General features: G+C 38.1%; 1 protein-coding gene across 1 annotated transcript; it reads right to left on the bottom strand.

Annotated features, from left to right (window-relative positions):
* Positions 1-4,700: 4,700 nt before the first annotated feature.
* LOC149050512 (uncharacterized) lies at positions 4,701-10,123 on the bottom strand. The gene is made up of 9 exons (XM_089198055.1): positions 9,837-10,123; positions 9,613-9,673; positions 9,377-9,412; positions 9,220-9,246; positions 8,608-8,642; positions 8,363-8,416; positions 7,650-7,730; positions 7,405-7,447; positions 4,701-5,974 (listed from the first exon to the last, which is right to left on the bottom strand). The coding sequence occupies exons 1-9, from the start codon at positions 9,966-9,968 to the stop codon at positions 4,899-4,901; spliced, it is 1,545 nt and encodes a 514-aa protein (XP_089054181.1). The 5' UTR covers positions 9,969-10,123; the 3' UTR covers positions 4,701-4,898.
* Between the last annotated feature and the right edge of the window lie 4,259 nt (positions 10,124-14,382).

Below are 14,382 nucleotides of genomic sequence, written 5' to 3' on the forward strand. Positions count from 1 at the left end.
TATGTCAACATTTGTAGATTCTGAATGAATAAAAGGAGAAAGAAAAAGTAAGAGTTTCGATGAAAGCCTTACTTTGCTGCGACTCATGCCTAAACTGAAATTACAATGTTACAGATGTGGCGGCGAAACAAAGACAGAATAAGTCATTTCAATTCATTATGTTTTGCGATAGACTGATTATAATACGAAAAATATAGGCGTCGTCGTCATGGGTCTCGTTAAGTAACCTGTCCTGTCTTGGGTATCCTGTGTGAAAAGCGAAAGTGACAAGTTAGATTCGGAGGCGAGGCGTGGTTACAACTTAAGCCTTTCGTCTTTTTTCCTCCCTTCTGTTTGTCTTTCATAAGTACCAAGTCCTTAGTCGACAGAAGGGCATAAGAAGGTTAGATCGGAAAATAGAACTGAAACGCCTTCCCTTAGACTGTTTCCACTGAAAGAGTAAAAGGGAGGAACGAGAGAAAAGTAGAGAACGGGTGTAAACAATACCATAATATGCCCAAATCGAGGCTTGGTATTAACACAAGGTAAGCCACACACTTATTGTGGTTACGCCGTCTTTGCGTGTATTTGTGATAAGAGAAACCTTGAAATGCAGAGGAGAGTTTAAAATATGCAATCAATTCGACTTCTTATAGGAGAGAGAGTTCAACTCTATTTATTTTGGCTCAGGACAGGAAAATTCTAATTCGTACCGATTTTTACATCGCCATGAAATGTCTGGAAGGTGCATCCAGAGGAGATCTAGATCCTATGTTTCCACCTGCTTAAAGCAGTAGAGCGGCGTAAAACAATAGGGGGTTGTTAGAATGGTTAATCAATGAATCTTCTGCGTACCGGTGGCGATTTCTGGAGCCGAGAGAGTGATTTTGTGTCCACGCAGTTGGGCTAAAACGTTCTGCGTAATATCTGCAGCGAGGAGCCTTTAAATACAGGTTTTCCTGACAGAATGATTGGTTACTCGTTTTCCTTCAAGCTGAAGGTCAACATCCTTTGCAGCTGTGGATAGAGAGTTGTAGATAATAGGTGCGAATAATAGCTTAAACTATTTTAAATAGTTCAAGTTATTATTTATAACAAAGATTTTAATTTACATCGATTTTTGAAACACAGTAACTTACGGCAAAAAATACTTTACTTCAGACCCGCACTATAGAACAGGCTACACAACTAGCTGGGCAAATAATTATTTAACCTTCAGTCCTCTCAAAACACCATAAGAAAACTAGATATCAGTAGCATTTTGGATCGTAACAGTAGGTTTTTCTATCTCTATAAATAGTGATTTTATATTTTGGATTCAGATCATAGATTGTAGATTTTAGATTGTAAATGTCATATTAGACTGTGCAGTTGGTGTAAGGCTCTTTATTAATTTTTTTCAATGTTTTATTGTCAGCTAAATTCTATGTCGGCTATGTAAAGTGTCCCCAAATAGCTCGTACCTAAATACATTTGACACTAAAGTAAATGTTTGTTAACATTTAAAACCTTCTGTCTAAATTTGTATTTGTTGAGAAAATGAACGGAAGGAGTACAAGGAAACCAGAAAGCAGATGCAACGAGCACCATAAAGTGACCCGTACTCAGGATGCAAACAAGGCTGAGAGAAAAACAAGGTAAGCCATGCTTGTTGTGGTCGCACGGTCTTGGCGCATGTTTATAATCAGTGATAACTTTTTAATACAGCTAGGAGAGCGTTCAATAAGTACTCAAATGGACTCTCTTTCAAAGAGTTCATTCATTTTGCAATGAAAAAATCAAGGAGGCGGTTAAAGACTATCGATGGCAAAGAGTAAAGATAAACAGAAAGCCTGTCAAGCGAGAGAGAGATTTACAAGGGAACAATGCAAATGATAACTGCTGATTGTGTTACTGCGATTCTTCCATAAGATAAATTGGAGTCTCCCGAAGGGCTCAGAAACCACTTTGATTGGTTCGCCGCGCTTGCTGATTCAAAATATTTCAAGCTACTGGTGGCTTTTGCCATCTTCTGCTTCTTCGCCAGAGTGTAGTACCCAACCTAGCCCAGGGAAGAATTCGGTGGCCAAGAAATTTTTCAGTTTCAGGAAAGCGCTTCCCCATTCCTCAAGTGAGAATGGCGCCAGTTATTCTGTGTCAATCAATGACTTTAAGTGTGTCCCTTCTTGCCGCAGGTGACAGTACCCTGTCATTCGATTACTTATCAACCAGGAGGCGATCAGAAAGAGGGTGGCAAAGGGTTTTTGCGTGACGCGTGATGGCCCCAAAATTTGCAGGATGACGCGTGATTGAACATAAATTATTCGCGTGACGCGGGATAGGACGTCACAACTTGATGCGTGATTTTCCATTTCACAAGTGTGTGACTCGTGATTTACAAGACTTACTAATTAGATTTCCGTGATAGTGAACGCTCTTTGACCAAGAGGAAACCAATTATTCAATGTAAATAGAGTCTTAACAAAGATCAATAAACCGTTTTCTGGTCTTTTCCGTCCTTTGCTGACCTTCGCCTGACATTTGATGTCTTTGATCTTCCTGGTAGGTCCACACAATCGTAACACAATATGCATAAGTTAATGTAGCTAACATTTGCTCAAGGACTATGATCTTCAGTGTTCTTTTTGTCGACCGCCTGGTTGTCTAGTTTCAACAAGTAAATCATCTTTATTTGCCTAACAAAAAGCAACCTAACAAGTAAAACGCAGTTCATTCCGGGATAAAATCGTTGGATGCAATATAATTTTCAATAATACATCCGATAGGTTGAAATCTTACAGTGTTAGCCTAGTGTACTTACTTCTTTTTATGTGACGCGTGATTGGTTTAAAAAAATTGCCCGTGATGCGTGATTCGATAGAAAAATTCAGCGTGCTGTGATTGGAACCCCACCTTTGCCACCCTCCAGAAACCTTCCTTGAATTCACTTCCTTCCTCGCCAGAAATAATAAGATCGTAAAAACAGTAATACTATTGCCGAAGCCCTTGCAAAGAATGGCTCAAACATTTTTCCGCTTACGGCAACGCTTGATTAAACAAATGCATCATGGCCTGCTCTACATCTTTCTTTGACAAACTCTAACGCCTCTCTCGACACATATTTGGTGACGAAAAAGCTTTCTGTGTCTTTTTTTCCACCTTCCTCATTTCCATCTCGTTACAGCTGTAGTCAACTTACGCTAATTTCAAGGAAAGCATTCTGAGGGGGAGACACTTTTTCAATTTTCAAAGGGAATTTTTCATCTTGTGAATAGACAACCAGCCACCGTCTCAAGCCTCGTCACTTTAGCACACAAGAAAAGCCCTCAGCTACGCGAGATGGCCCTCTTCTGTTGTTTTTTCAGATGTAGAGTATTTATACTCCCCGTTGCCCATGCATAGTAAATAAGTTGTATCGCCTGTATAATATGCATCACATCTCTTACATTTAAATTTGTTTTCAAGGCGTTGTTGGTTCACTACGGAAGGCTTTTTTTTTCGTAATTTGTGAACATTCTGAGGTGTAATTGTCTATGAGGACCGGTTACTATAGTCGGGTAAAACTTTCAAGCTGAGGGTATGAGGCTCCTTTCGTAGGAAGTCGGCAATTTTCTGGTCTTTGAGGGGTAAGGTGATTCCTACAGTGCTCTTCATCCACGTGCTCAGGGGAGTGAAAGGAGGGGAGGAAAGGGGGAGAAAGGGCTCTCCATAAGCCTGGTACACACCTGGTCCTGGTACTATTAAGAAGCGTGAAATCTATTGAAAGTAATATCACTACATTCTTTTAGATATTTCAATTTTCTAGTACTTCATCTCAAAAGTGATCATTTATACCAATTGTTAACATCGCATAATATAATGTTCAACACTTTTTTGTATTGTAAAAGATAAATGAATTTGCAGCAACAGGATATTCAGAAAATCAGACGATAGGATCTCCGACTTATTTTGATTAGAGATTCATGGGATTGTTTAGGTGTGCGGGTGTCTCCTTAAAAGAGAATGGGATATTTGTACGCAAAAATTTTCCAGCCTTTAAACTGATAAAGCGGATGTTTTGTGGCATTTCAAAGCATGATGTTGTTATGGCAACCTATTGTCATGAAAATTATCACGATTTATTGAGCCGGAAATAATTGGGCATGTTTACGTTGTATGGAAGAAACAATACAAACTATTTTGAAACATTTCCCAAAATTTCCTCACTCCTTACTCTGGACTTCGCCTTCTTCCTCACTTTGCTCAATCTAAAAAGTTGTGTCACCAAGCTCATTTCTAAGGCTGTTAAAAACAAAAAGAAAGAATGTTTCTGGCAAATGATGTAAGCAGTAACCCTTGTTGACGAGAATTGTAATATTACATTTATGCTCTCGTCAAAGTCAACAGAGCGTTGAGAGCAAAGAATGTTATGAGCTGTCTGAAATTTTAAATTTCGAAGATATTTTCTTACTTAGAAATATAGTACTAACCATTATCAACATTCTTGGATCCACAAAAAATCTGAATTGAATGGAAATATCACCCCTGATCTCTTCTTCTCTGTAAATAATTCATTAGGGGGTGGGGGTGGGAGGAGATGTGAATTCTGTGACAAAACACACAGAACAGATGAGCTGAGGGTATTTTTAGTCCATTTAAGAATATTGAACGTATCTGATAGTACTGTTCTTGGGATCAACTTTTATCAATGAAAGTGAAAGGTATTTACTCACACAAAATTAGAAAGAAACCAGACTTTAGTATCATGTTCAAAGCACAGCTTTATTGTAGATTTCACTCTTAAAGGGGCTGATAAACACTCATTTATCGAAGATATCAATTTTGACTATCCCTAAATCTGAACCGTTTTCTTCGATTTTTGAGCAAATACTATCACTATACCAATGCATAAAGCAGCTAAGACTCTTGGTCATTACGCTTTTCGTCTTGTGTCCCTATTTCTACATCCACTTGTATAAAGCGCTGTTTATGTTGTACTTCTGATTGTAGTAGTTTGCCACAGCCAGATAAGTATGACCTTTGTACTCAAATGATGTCATATCAAACGCTCCGTGGGTGGAAATCTCTTGGTACTCGATGAACTTTGCTCCAGCGGCCTGGTACACAGCTGACTGTGTGTTGTATTTCTGGCTGCTGTCGTAATGATTGGCCACACCTAAGAAGGTATGAGAGCTGATCACGAAAGGATGGCAAGTGAGGGCTCCACGAGTAGGAATAGACTGGAAAAGAACGAACTTGGTACCATCCCATTTATAAATAAACGAGTCAGTGTTGTAGGAACTTCCAGAGTAGTAGCAGGCAAAAGCGAGGAATGTGTGACCATTGATATTAACAGACTTAACGTCATATGCACCATAAGTTTGAAGAGACTGTAGTTTGACAAAGTGTCCTCCTGACCATTTGAAGAAAGGGGACTGAACAGAATGCTTCTGTTGAGAGTTGTAATAGTTGGCGAAAGCGATGTAAGTGACATTGTTTATTTCAAATGCCGTACATCCCATGGCACCTTCAGTTGCTATCTCCTGGAACTTGTTGAACTTGACGCCATTCCATTTGTAGATGACTGATTTTATTGAGCGGGTACTTCCATCGTGATTGTTTGCCACTGTGAGATATTTTTCGCTATTTAATGTGAAGAACTTGAAGTGTGCAGCTCCTTTTGTTGGTAATTTCTGAAATACCACAAACCGCTGTCTATTCCACTGGAATACTACAGAGTCAACTTGGTACGCACCATCCCAATGACAAGCCACAGCTAGGAAATGTTTATCAGCGATAGAAAAGTACTCAACGCCATATGCACCTCTAGTTTGCAGGGTCTGGTACAATGTGAACTTTTCAGTCGGTTCATCCATCTTGTAAACCACGGAGCTTGTTTTGTGTTTCTGAATATCTCCTTTATAGTTGCCAAAGGTGAGGAACAGACTTCCATTAATGGTGAAATGTTGAACAGCTGTAGCTCCCCTGGTTGGCAAGTCTTGAACTTTCTCGAAGAAGTGGAAACCAGTGGAACATTCTTTGATAAAAACAAAACAGAGTTGACAGAGTTTACCTCTCATCCTTTGCTTCTGGTTATTAGCCTATTAAAGGTGGTTCAAAAGAGTTTCGTCATTTTTAATCACCGTATTTGAACGTACCGAAGCTTTAACAGTTTACTCTTTTCGAAATTTCCATACGACATGCGAAACTGTTATTTAACAATTCTTTCTATAAAATATAATGTTACCAAAGCAACACTCCATCCTCTCAAACAACGTCCTTTTTTTCACTTTATTTTCCTGTAACTCGAAAACAAACCCTACTTCTCAATCACTGTATTGCAATCAGCATATAAACATATGTAAGTTATATGGACAATGGAACAACTTGACTCAACTGGTTTCTTTTTATTTGTTTTGTTCGTTTGTTTTTTGCTTCACTTAGGAAGTTAATAAGTTCATTTCTGCGAATGGAGGGAATGGTCAATTTTAACATAACTGACACACAACGGGCGTCTAATTTGTCAAAAAATCTATCCTCTATTGTACTCCATAAAACTGGAGCATCAAACGAGATTTTCCCTCAAAAGTTTGATGAAAATCTTACATTGGAACGAAAACTACTTACAAAGTATATATCCACTCGAGACTTATGGCAATTTTATTTCTTGTCCGCGATTTCAGCTTTCATTTGATTGTTCTTACGTTTTGGAAGGTGTTTTTGGCACTTTTTGTTAATTATAACAATTCCCTGAAAGCTTAAATTTAAGCAGAGGCAATATAAAAAAAAATTGATTAAACAAAACTAGTGTCCTACGAATAAAAAAAATAGATCGTGTCTGATGTATACGGCTCGATGTTGCCGTCTCTGATTTTGCTGCTATTGTTGTAGTGCTATTTTATAAAAGAAATTAAATCTAAGTCCTCTCAATGGTGAGAAATTTTTTCATCATAAAATTTTCCTCGATAGTTTCCACGATGAGCAGATAAAACTTATCTAGATATTTTTGCAAGGAAATGCCTTGTTTTTAATAACGTGCTGGTAAGGCTACTGTGAATTATTTTGAGGTGTTTATCATCTTTTTTAGCGTGACGTCAAGGACTGAAAAAAAGGTATATTCCGATCTACTGGGCATAATTCGCTGATTCAAACGGTAAGATACTCCCCGTTTAAAGAAAAAAGTTTTCCTGTAGGTTTTCATGTTGCGCCGATCATCTTATGTGATATAGGAAAAACTTTGGTTTTTTTACGCGCCATCGTGAAATTATTGTAAGATGTTTCTCGTCTTCTTTAGTACTTCAGAACAAAGAGTGAGTAGCACAGTTAACATCGAGTAAAAATTGGATCAAGATCGGAATTCTATTGTAACCATCACTCACTCACTCACTCACTCATTTTGACGACATAAGTAGCCTCGCCTCCTGTAGGAGACATAAGCCACAAAAACAAGTAAAAAGTGACTCCTACCGACTTTACAACACCCTCTTTTCCCGGAGGATGACGAGGAGCTCTGCAAAGAATCATTAGAAATCTCGTTATCATTATCGTTTCGTGCTTGTGCATGTCAAAGAACTTCACACAATAACTGCCAAAAAATAATAATAATAAAAAAAAGTAGCAAATTACTTGTTGTAATATTTAATTGCTTTAGAAGTACACAAGGTCTGTTGCACTTTTAAGTGATGATTTCTATCCATTATATCTTTCCGTACCAGGTCATCACATGTTCCCGGCATTCCTTTCTGTCCTTTTAGTCCTAGTGATCCTTTCTGTCCAACAGATCCTTTCTCGCCCTCGATGAAAAAGCAAGCTTATAAAAAAAGGTTGTATAGCACGAACTTTTTCGCTATCCATCATGAAATAACTTTGAGAAGTTACTGGTTTTCAAGTTTATCTTTAAGCTGTGTTCGACGAAAGAATTTTTCATACAAACCCGGCATGAAACTTTCTTTAGAAGATCCCCCCCCCTCCAACTGAATAATGACCAATCCCTACCAGGTCCTACCAGGGGTTCCTAGTCCTACTATTATCGCATTTGTCTGTCAGTTTTTAGTTGAACCGAATGATTCATAGAACTAACTTCGGAACTACAATTACCATTCTTTCCCTTTATTCCTGGCTTACCCCCATCCCCCTGAAGAAATCAAAATTTAACGTATGAGCGCAACATACCTCATTGTATTCATTGACAGTCAGATAATTCTCCAATAGGGTAAAATAAAAAGCAAGAGAACTCTTACAGTTCGGAATAATGAAATGTTCTCCTTTCCCAAAACCTAATTCTATAACTGCATCTTTTAAGGCTGGGATACCTGCAGTAATCACGATTTAAATATTCCAACCAAATAATTGGTAACAGTTAAAGTGTCAATCAGATCAAAACCAAAGAAAAATTAGCCAGAAAACCACTTAATTTTTTACCAACCTTGATGCCAGCATTTCCATTCACACCATGCATGCCTGGTTCACCTTTCTCTCCCTGGATGAGTTAAAAGGAATGGAAGTAATCTACCGGTAACCATGAAAACAGTTTTGATTGATGTACTCATAAGTTCACCACTAACAAGAAGAGATACGTCATATACAGTTCAATGCATTTGTATTCTCAAGTCCGTTTCAATGTCATTTTTTTTTAACGACGGTTACATTATCGTTTTAAAAATACATAACCTTTGCTCTAACTGTCCCATCGCGTCCATCTCGTCCTATGTTGAAAATGTTGGCGATCAGTACAAATTGTGAAACATAGATAAACGAAAACAGCAACAAAAGTACAAAGTCATGGTACACCTTCGTTTCCCAAAAAATGTATTATTCATAGTAATTTTCAGTCATTCAAACTCGTTGTAATGTTAACTTGACACAAGTAATCATCATATTACTAGGTTTTCGTTTTTCTCTCTCCCCAAATTCCCATAAAGGACCAATCAGCGGGTCAGCCCGAGGATTTTGGTAGCGTCTCGCAAAAATTTACCTGGTCCTCCACAAAGGCTCTGTAATATTCTTATGATTCCCCACCCCTACCCCCCCCCCCCCTTGGCAGCTAATTGACAGTCATTTTGCTATAGTCCCCCCTTGATATTCTGTTGTCGACGACTGATCCCCCATCAGTACCCCCTTAAAAACATGTGATCTTCCTAAAGTCCTCCACCAACCCTCCCCCCCCCCTTCCACAGCAAATCCATAATAAGCCGTCCCTACCACTTGTGTTTATGAAGGAATTCACGTTAAAAAATTTTCCATCTAAATCAAAAATTCACTTTGAATAAATAACTACATCACCGTTTATTCCATCGCGTCCATCTTTTCCTGCATAGAAAGAAATCAATTTTCTTGTGTTAGAAAGGTAAGTAAACAGTTTATTTTTATGATGAAAAGTTGTTCGTTTTTAAGTCAATAACTTGATGAATGAACCATAAAGTAACTTTTGCACACTCACCGTTTTGTCCATCTTTTCCGTCTTTTCCGTCTTTTCCTGTCCAGAAATTAACAGAAACCAAACATCAATGAAGAAACTCGAATTTCTTTCTTTCTCGCCCATATGAGCAGATGTAAATAAATAAATGCGTGTTACAAGTATTATTATTATTATTATTATTATTATTATTATTATTATTCTAAGGTAATTATGAATGTGCTGAACAAGGTGGGATTTTTGTTTGAAGTTTTACCCACCATCTTTACAGTATCCAACTTGCGAAACACAGCAGTTTGATTTTGTCGCTGTTCCATGACTCTGTTGAAGGTTTGAAAGTAAAAACGAGAAGTGTACACATAAATTATGAAATCAAGGGGTTGTTTGGGAAATCACAAGCACGAACAAAACACAAACCTTCTCACTTTCACTCGAATTCCGATTCGAATATAATGACTTCAAGCCTAGTTATCAATTTGGTTACCTGATTTGCAGATTTGTTCTGTGATTTTGCGAAGGAACTCAACAAAAAGGCAAGAGCCAACACAAAGAATAAGCGAAACATTTTCACTCTCAGCGCCCTCCGATATGAAATGGTAGACGAATCTGTCAGCATAGAAGGAACACTTTCCAACTCTGTTTATTTTGTCCCATAACAGGAAAATTCAGGATGTCCAAGGGCTTGTGTTATGAATAGTGTTAACAATGCACAATGAGAATTTGTAGTTTATGGATTATGATATGCTAACTGACCGACTACGATGAACTTCTTATATCTCCTTAAAACATCGTTATCTTGTACAGTGATCTGGTATGGAGAATTTAGACTCTTATCGGTGAAGATTAGTTGTTTGGTCTTTATGTAAATTCTCACTAATTACTGTAGTAAAAAAAAAAGGTTTTGATCCGTGAAAGGAAAGGTGTCCATAGCAAGAACTCGGCTCGCTTGACATCATTTTGAGGAATTTTTCAAAGATATGATGGTTGATATGAATACTGTGAGTTGAAAGAAAATTCTCGTTTGCTTTTACTAAGTAGGAAACACGCAAATTCATTTAATATAAAATACGGTTGAATAAAAATGAATTAAAATTAAGATAGTAAATTGCCGTGGATTTAGGATATAAGTGTGCAACTTTTTGTTAAAACCATTCTCGTGGAGCTTAATGGGATTGTAACGACGCCATTTACCGTAAGCGAGTTTGAAAGGAAAAAAATCGGTTGCAACCGTAGATCAGAACAATGTACCGCAATTATTCAAAAGCGACTGAGAGACTTAGTTCACCCAATTATCATTTTAACTAGCAAAATATTATCAGTGACATAATTCCAAAGTTTCCTTTGAATAATATAATTTTTCCTAACAGTGCATCCCTTGAATCTTTCGGTTCTAGAATCAAGCAGTATCTATGGGACAAACCTTTTTTTTAAGGTTTTTCTTTCTTGGCTCCTTAGCCTGATTTATTAAAAAGATGACGTGTAACTCAATATAAAGTAACCTTGTATGCGTATTATCCTGTGTTTAAAATATGTTTATCCTGCGAGTAAAAATATTAAAGGGGGGGGGATGTACGAGATAGCTTTGCCAAGATAAAATGGACCTGCTTACCAGAGTAACCAGGTGTAATGAAAATAGCAATTATTTTGAAAATATAATATTCTCCTTCTTTTTTTACGAGGCAGAAGACATAACTCTAAGAACAACATTAAAGAGTAGGGGGTCACTAAGGAAAAATTATGACTTATCGCTGAAAGGGTTACTTCTTAATAAAGTTGACAAGTGAAAGTAATTACCTTGGTCCGTTTGAAATTTGATCAAGTTGAGCAAACGGCTCACACACATTGTTCTATTACGTACCCCGCTGTGTTTATCCCGTGTAGCGCTATGCTGACGTGTCCAGATGATCAGAAATAGAAATTGCTTATTGTTTATTAACTGTCCGTGTACTCAGTTCGCTAAAACAGCCTTTGCTTCACCTCAAGAACCATGCTCTACATTCAACATGTAATGAAAATGCTGAATATATTAGGATTAGAGAATAACGAAAACAACCGCGTTCTGTGGCAAATACAGTGTAGTTCCATGATTTACGTAAGTTGTACAGAAAATGATATTGAGGTCAAATTCACTTCCATGATAGCCTTTTTTTTTACTCTGACTCTCGATAAAGCTATAGATCGTTTTCACGTGACGTCACAGAAATAATTTCTGCCATGTTGGTGCACATCCGAGTCACGTGTTTCAGTAAGAAATATATGCAAACAGAGTCCAAAGTTATAATTCTTCTCAGTTCACAGTCGAAAATTATGGCTTCCGAGGAAAAAAAAAATTCTTCGTCTGATCCTGACAATGTTGTTCAAATTCCACTGTCTGATTGATTACGCTAAAAAGCTGGATGGGAAAGTCAGAGAGCGCTACGTTAAGAAAATCTCGACGATTGGAATCGATCCTGCCTTGATAGAGGGGAAACACTTCGAACCTGACTGTCTTCCGCCGGTTGAATCGACAGATTTACTCTGTTATTTGGTTCTTGAGACCAGCTTTTACACGCAAAAGCAATTAAAGCCTTTCGCAGTCTGGAAGCTTACAATCAAATGGTTTCGGGGTTTGTTTACAACGTGCAAGGGCATATGGTCGCAAGCAAGTTTGTCGTGTTGGCGAAAGTGCGGCACTCTCAGCGGATGAACGAGGCCTTGATTCCAATCTGGATCATTACCGAGAAAGATGGAACAATAAACTGCGCGCATGGTCTTGGATACAACAAACACCAAGCCAACAGTCACGCACATGACAACAAACACCAAGCCAACAGTCACGCACATCACATCACATCATGCTCTGGCCATGAGATTGGACGGTCTATTGATGAAGACCTCAAAGCAGTCAATAATTACTGTAGTTTTGTTGCCAAAGGCAACTTGAAAGCATTGAGGCATGGTCTGCCATAAGTCCTCACGCTCTGGCCACCTTATGAGAAAGGCTAATCTAGCATCAAGGACGACCATCCATGCAGAGAATGTCCTTGAAACTGTTGCAATGGAAATACCAAAGCGGTAAGCAAGATCCTGCATTGGCATGTTCAGTTTAAGTTTCATTAAAGTGAGAACAAATTCTTGAAACTGTGACAAAGTTGGCGACTTTCTTACAACGAATTTCGAAACATACGGTAAAACTGTTTGCAGGACATCATAAGCAGGCAATCCAGTGTAAAATCTCACCTTCTCGTTGTCATTTGCGAAGTAAGCCTCATCGAATGGTGGTTTGGCAGTCGAGATGTGAAATAAATAATCGAACTCCTCAGTTTGAGTAGCTGTTCCTGTTTCAGTTTCCACTTCCATCGCTGAGTCCAAATTGAAAGAAATGTCACTGACCTTTTCCCCTGGTTCGCCAATTTTTTGTCGCTTGGCCTCGATTTCTTCCCTGAGCCGCTTTTCATTTTCTGCCGCAACACGCTTCATCTCACGATCTCTGACTCTCTCGTCTCGTTTCCCGGCAGCTTCTAGATCTGCTTGAAGCTTTTCTGCGGCATCACATTTATTATGGCCTAAATTCTGGGTTGGAGTCCAATCTGGATTGTACCTATCCCACAGTTTTGCAGCTTTCCCTGAGATAAAATGTCTACCACAGACTCGTCCGTGCTCCAAAATGCTGTCCGTGAGGTCTTTTCGGCTGATGGCAGAAATCAATTTTTTCGCCTTTCCTCGCTAAGAATTCTTATTTCGTCGCCTTGATTCGTTACAACTGAAGGAATTCTTGCCATATAAACTCCTTTATCACGAACAGTTCGGGTTCCACAGCCAAAAATCGCACACAAAACCTTTTTTTAGAGCTCACGCGATACGAGTTCACTGTTTACATGTGCACCAATATGGCGGCCAATTGTAAAGTGGTCACGTGACTGAAAACGATCTATATCTTCAATTTCTTATGTTTAGAAATTCTTAGACTGGCGATCGGCATTTCATGTAATCGGTTAAGTTTCACATTAGTGGACGAACCAAAGAGGAAGGACCTTAAAACACGATGTCAATTTGTTTAATTTTTCGAGAGTTCGATTAAAATTCTAAGAATTTGGTTTCGCAATCGATAGGCGTACTTATTCATGAAAGTGATATGTAGAAATAAACACCTTGTCCCCGTGTCGCGCTATGCTGACGTGTCCAGATGACCATCATAAAAAATTGCTTATTGTTTACCAATTGTTCATTCACTCGGTTTGACAGAATCGATCTTTTCGCTAGGTTCTAACGAAAGTGAGGACATATTGCAAAATTTTCAAATAATTGCCCACTTTGCTCGAATAACCATTCTCTTGTTAACTGCCCGATACTTTTTACCCATCAACCGCTTCAACACTGTGGCAATTTTTAAATAAGTTTTCCAAATATCTACAGTCAAGAAACCTTTTTGTTATCATTTTAAGAGATGCACTTCTCTGATCTTAAGTGTGGTAGTCTATTTTGAGAGTAAACTAGTCTGTGATCAGGCTAATGCGTTGTGATCAAACACATGAAATCAACATGCAAATTTGGTTTTTGCAGAAAATACTTTTTTCTAATTTCGTCACAGAAAATATATTCTATTTGATTTCACTATATCCTCAAGAACAGGCCTTTTTTTGGTGAGTGAGAGCTCAGTGTTTCTTCCTGAAAAATTTGACCGTCGCTTCACATTTATTAGACAAAGGAAGGTTACGCAATCACGGCGACTTTGTTGGCGGAGAACCAATTTGCGTGACAAACTATTCTATTTTGCATTGTGTGTATCTCTGATGGATACTTAAAATAACACAAGTAAACATTGCTTGGTTTACTACATATACCAAATTAGACCAGCGGCAGGTAATCAGGAGACTGAAAACAGCTGAGTTGACAATTTATTCACAATTAGAAGTAAAATTTATGAGTTGTGTCTTTTTGATGCGAGCGAGATGAAGAAGAGGTATGAATGTCTGTTATATGTAAGTTTCTAAATCAATAAATCAACCATTTTTGTTTTAAAATGTCTGTTTAAAAGACAAAAATAAGTG

Source organism: Pocillopora damicornis, chromosome 2 (assembly GCF_964200805.1).
Source record: "Pocillopora damicornis chromosome 2, jaPocDami1.2, whole genome shotgun sequence".
Lineage (NCBI taxonomy): Eukaryota > Metazoa > Cnidaria > Anthozoa > Scleractinia > Pocilloporidae > Pocillopora > Pocillopora damicornis.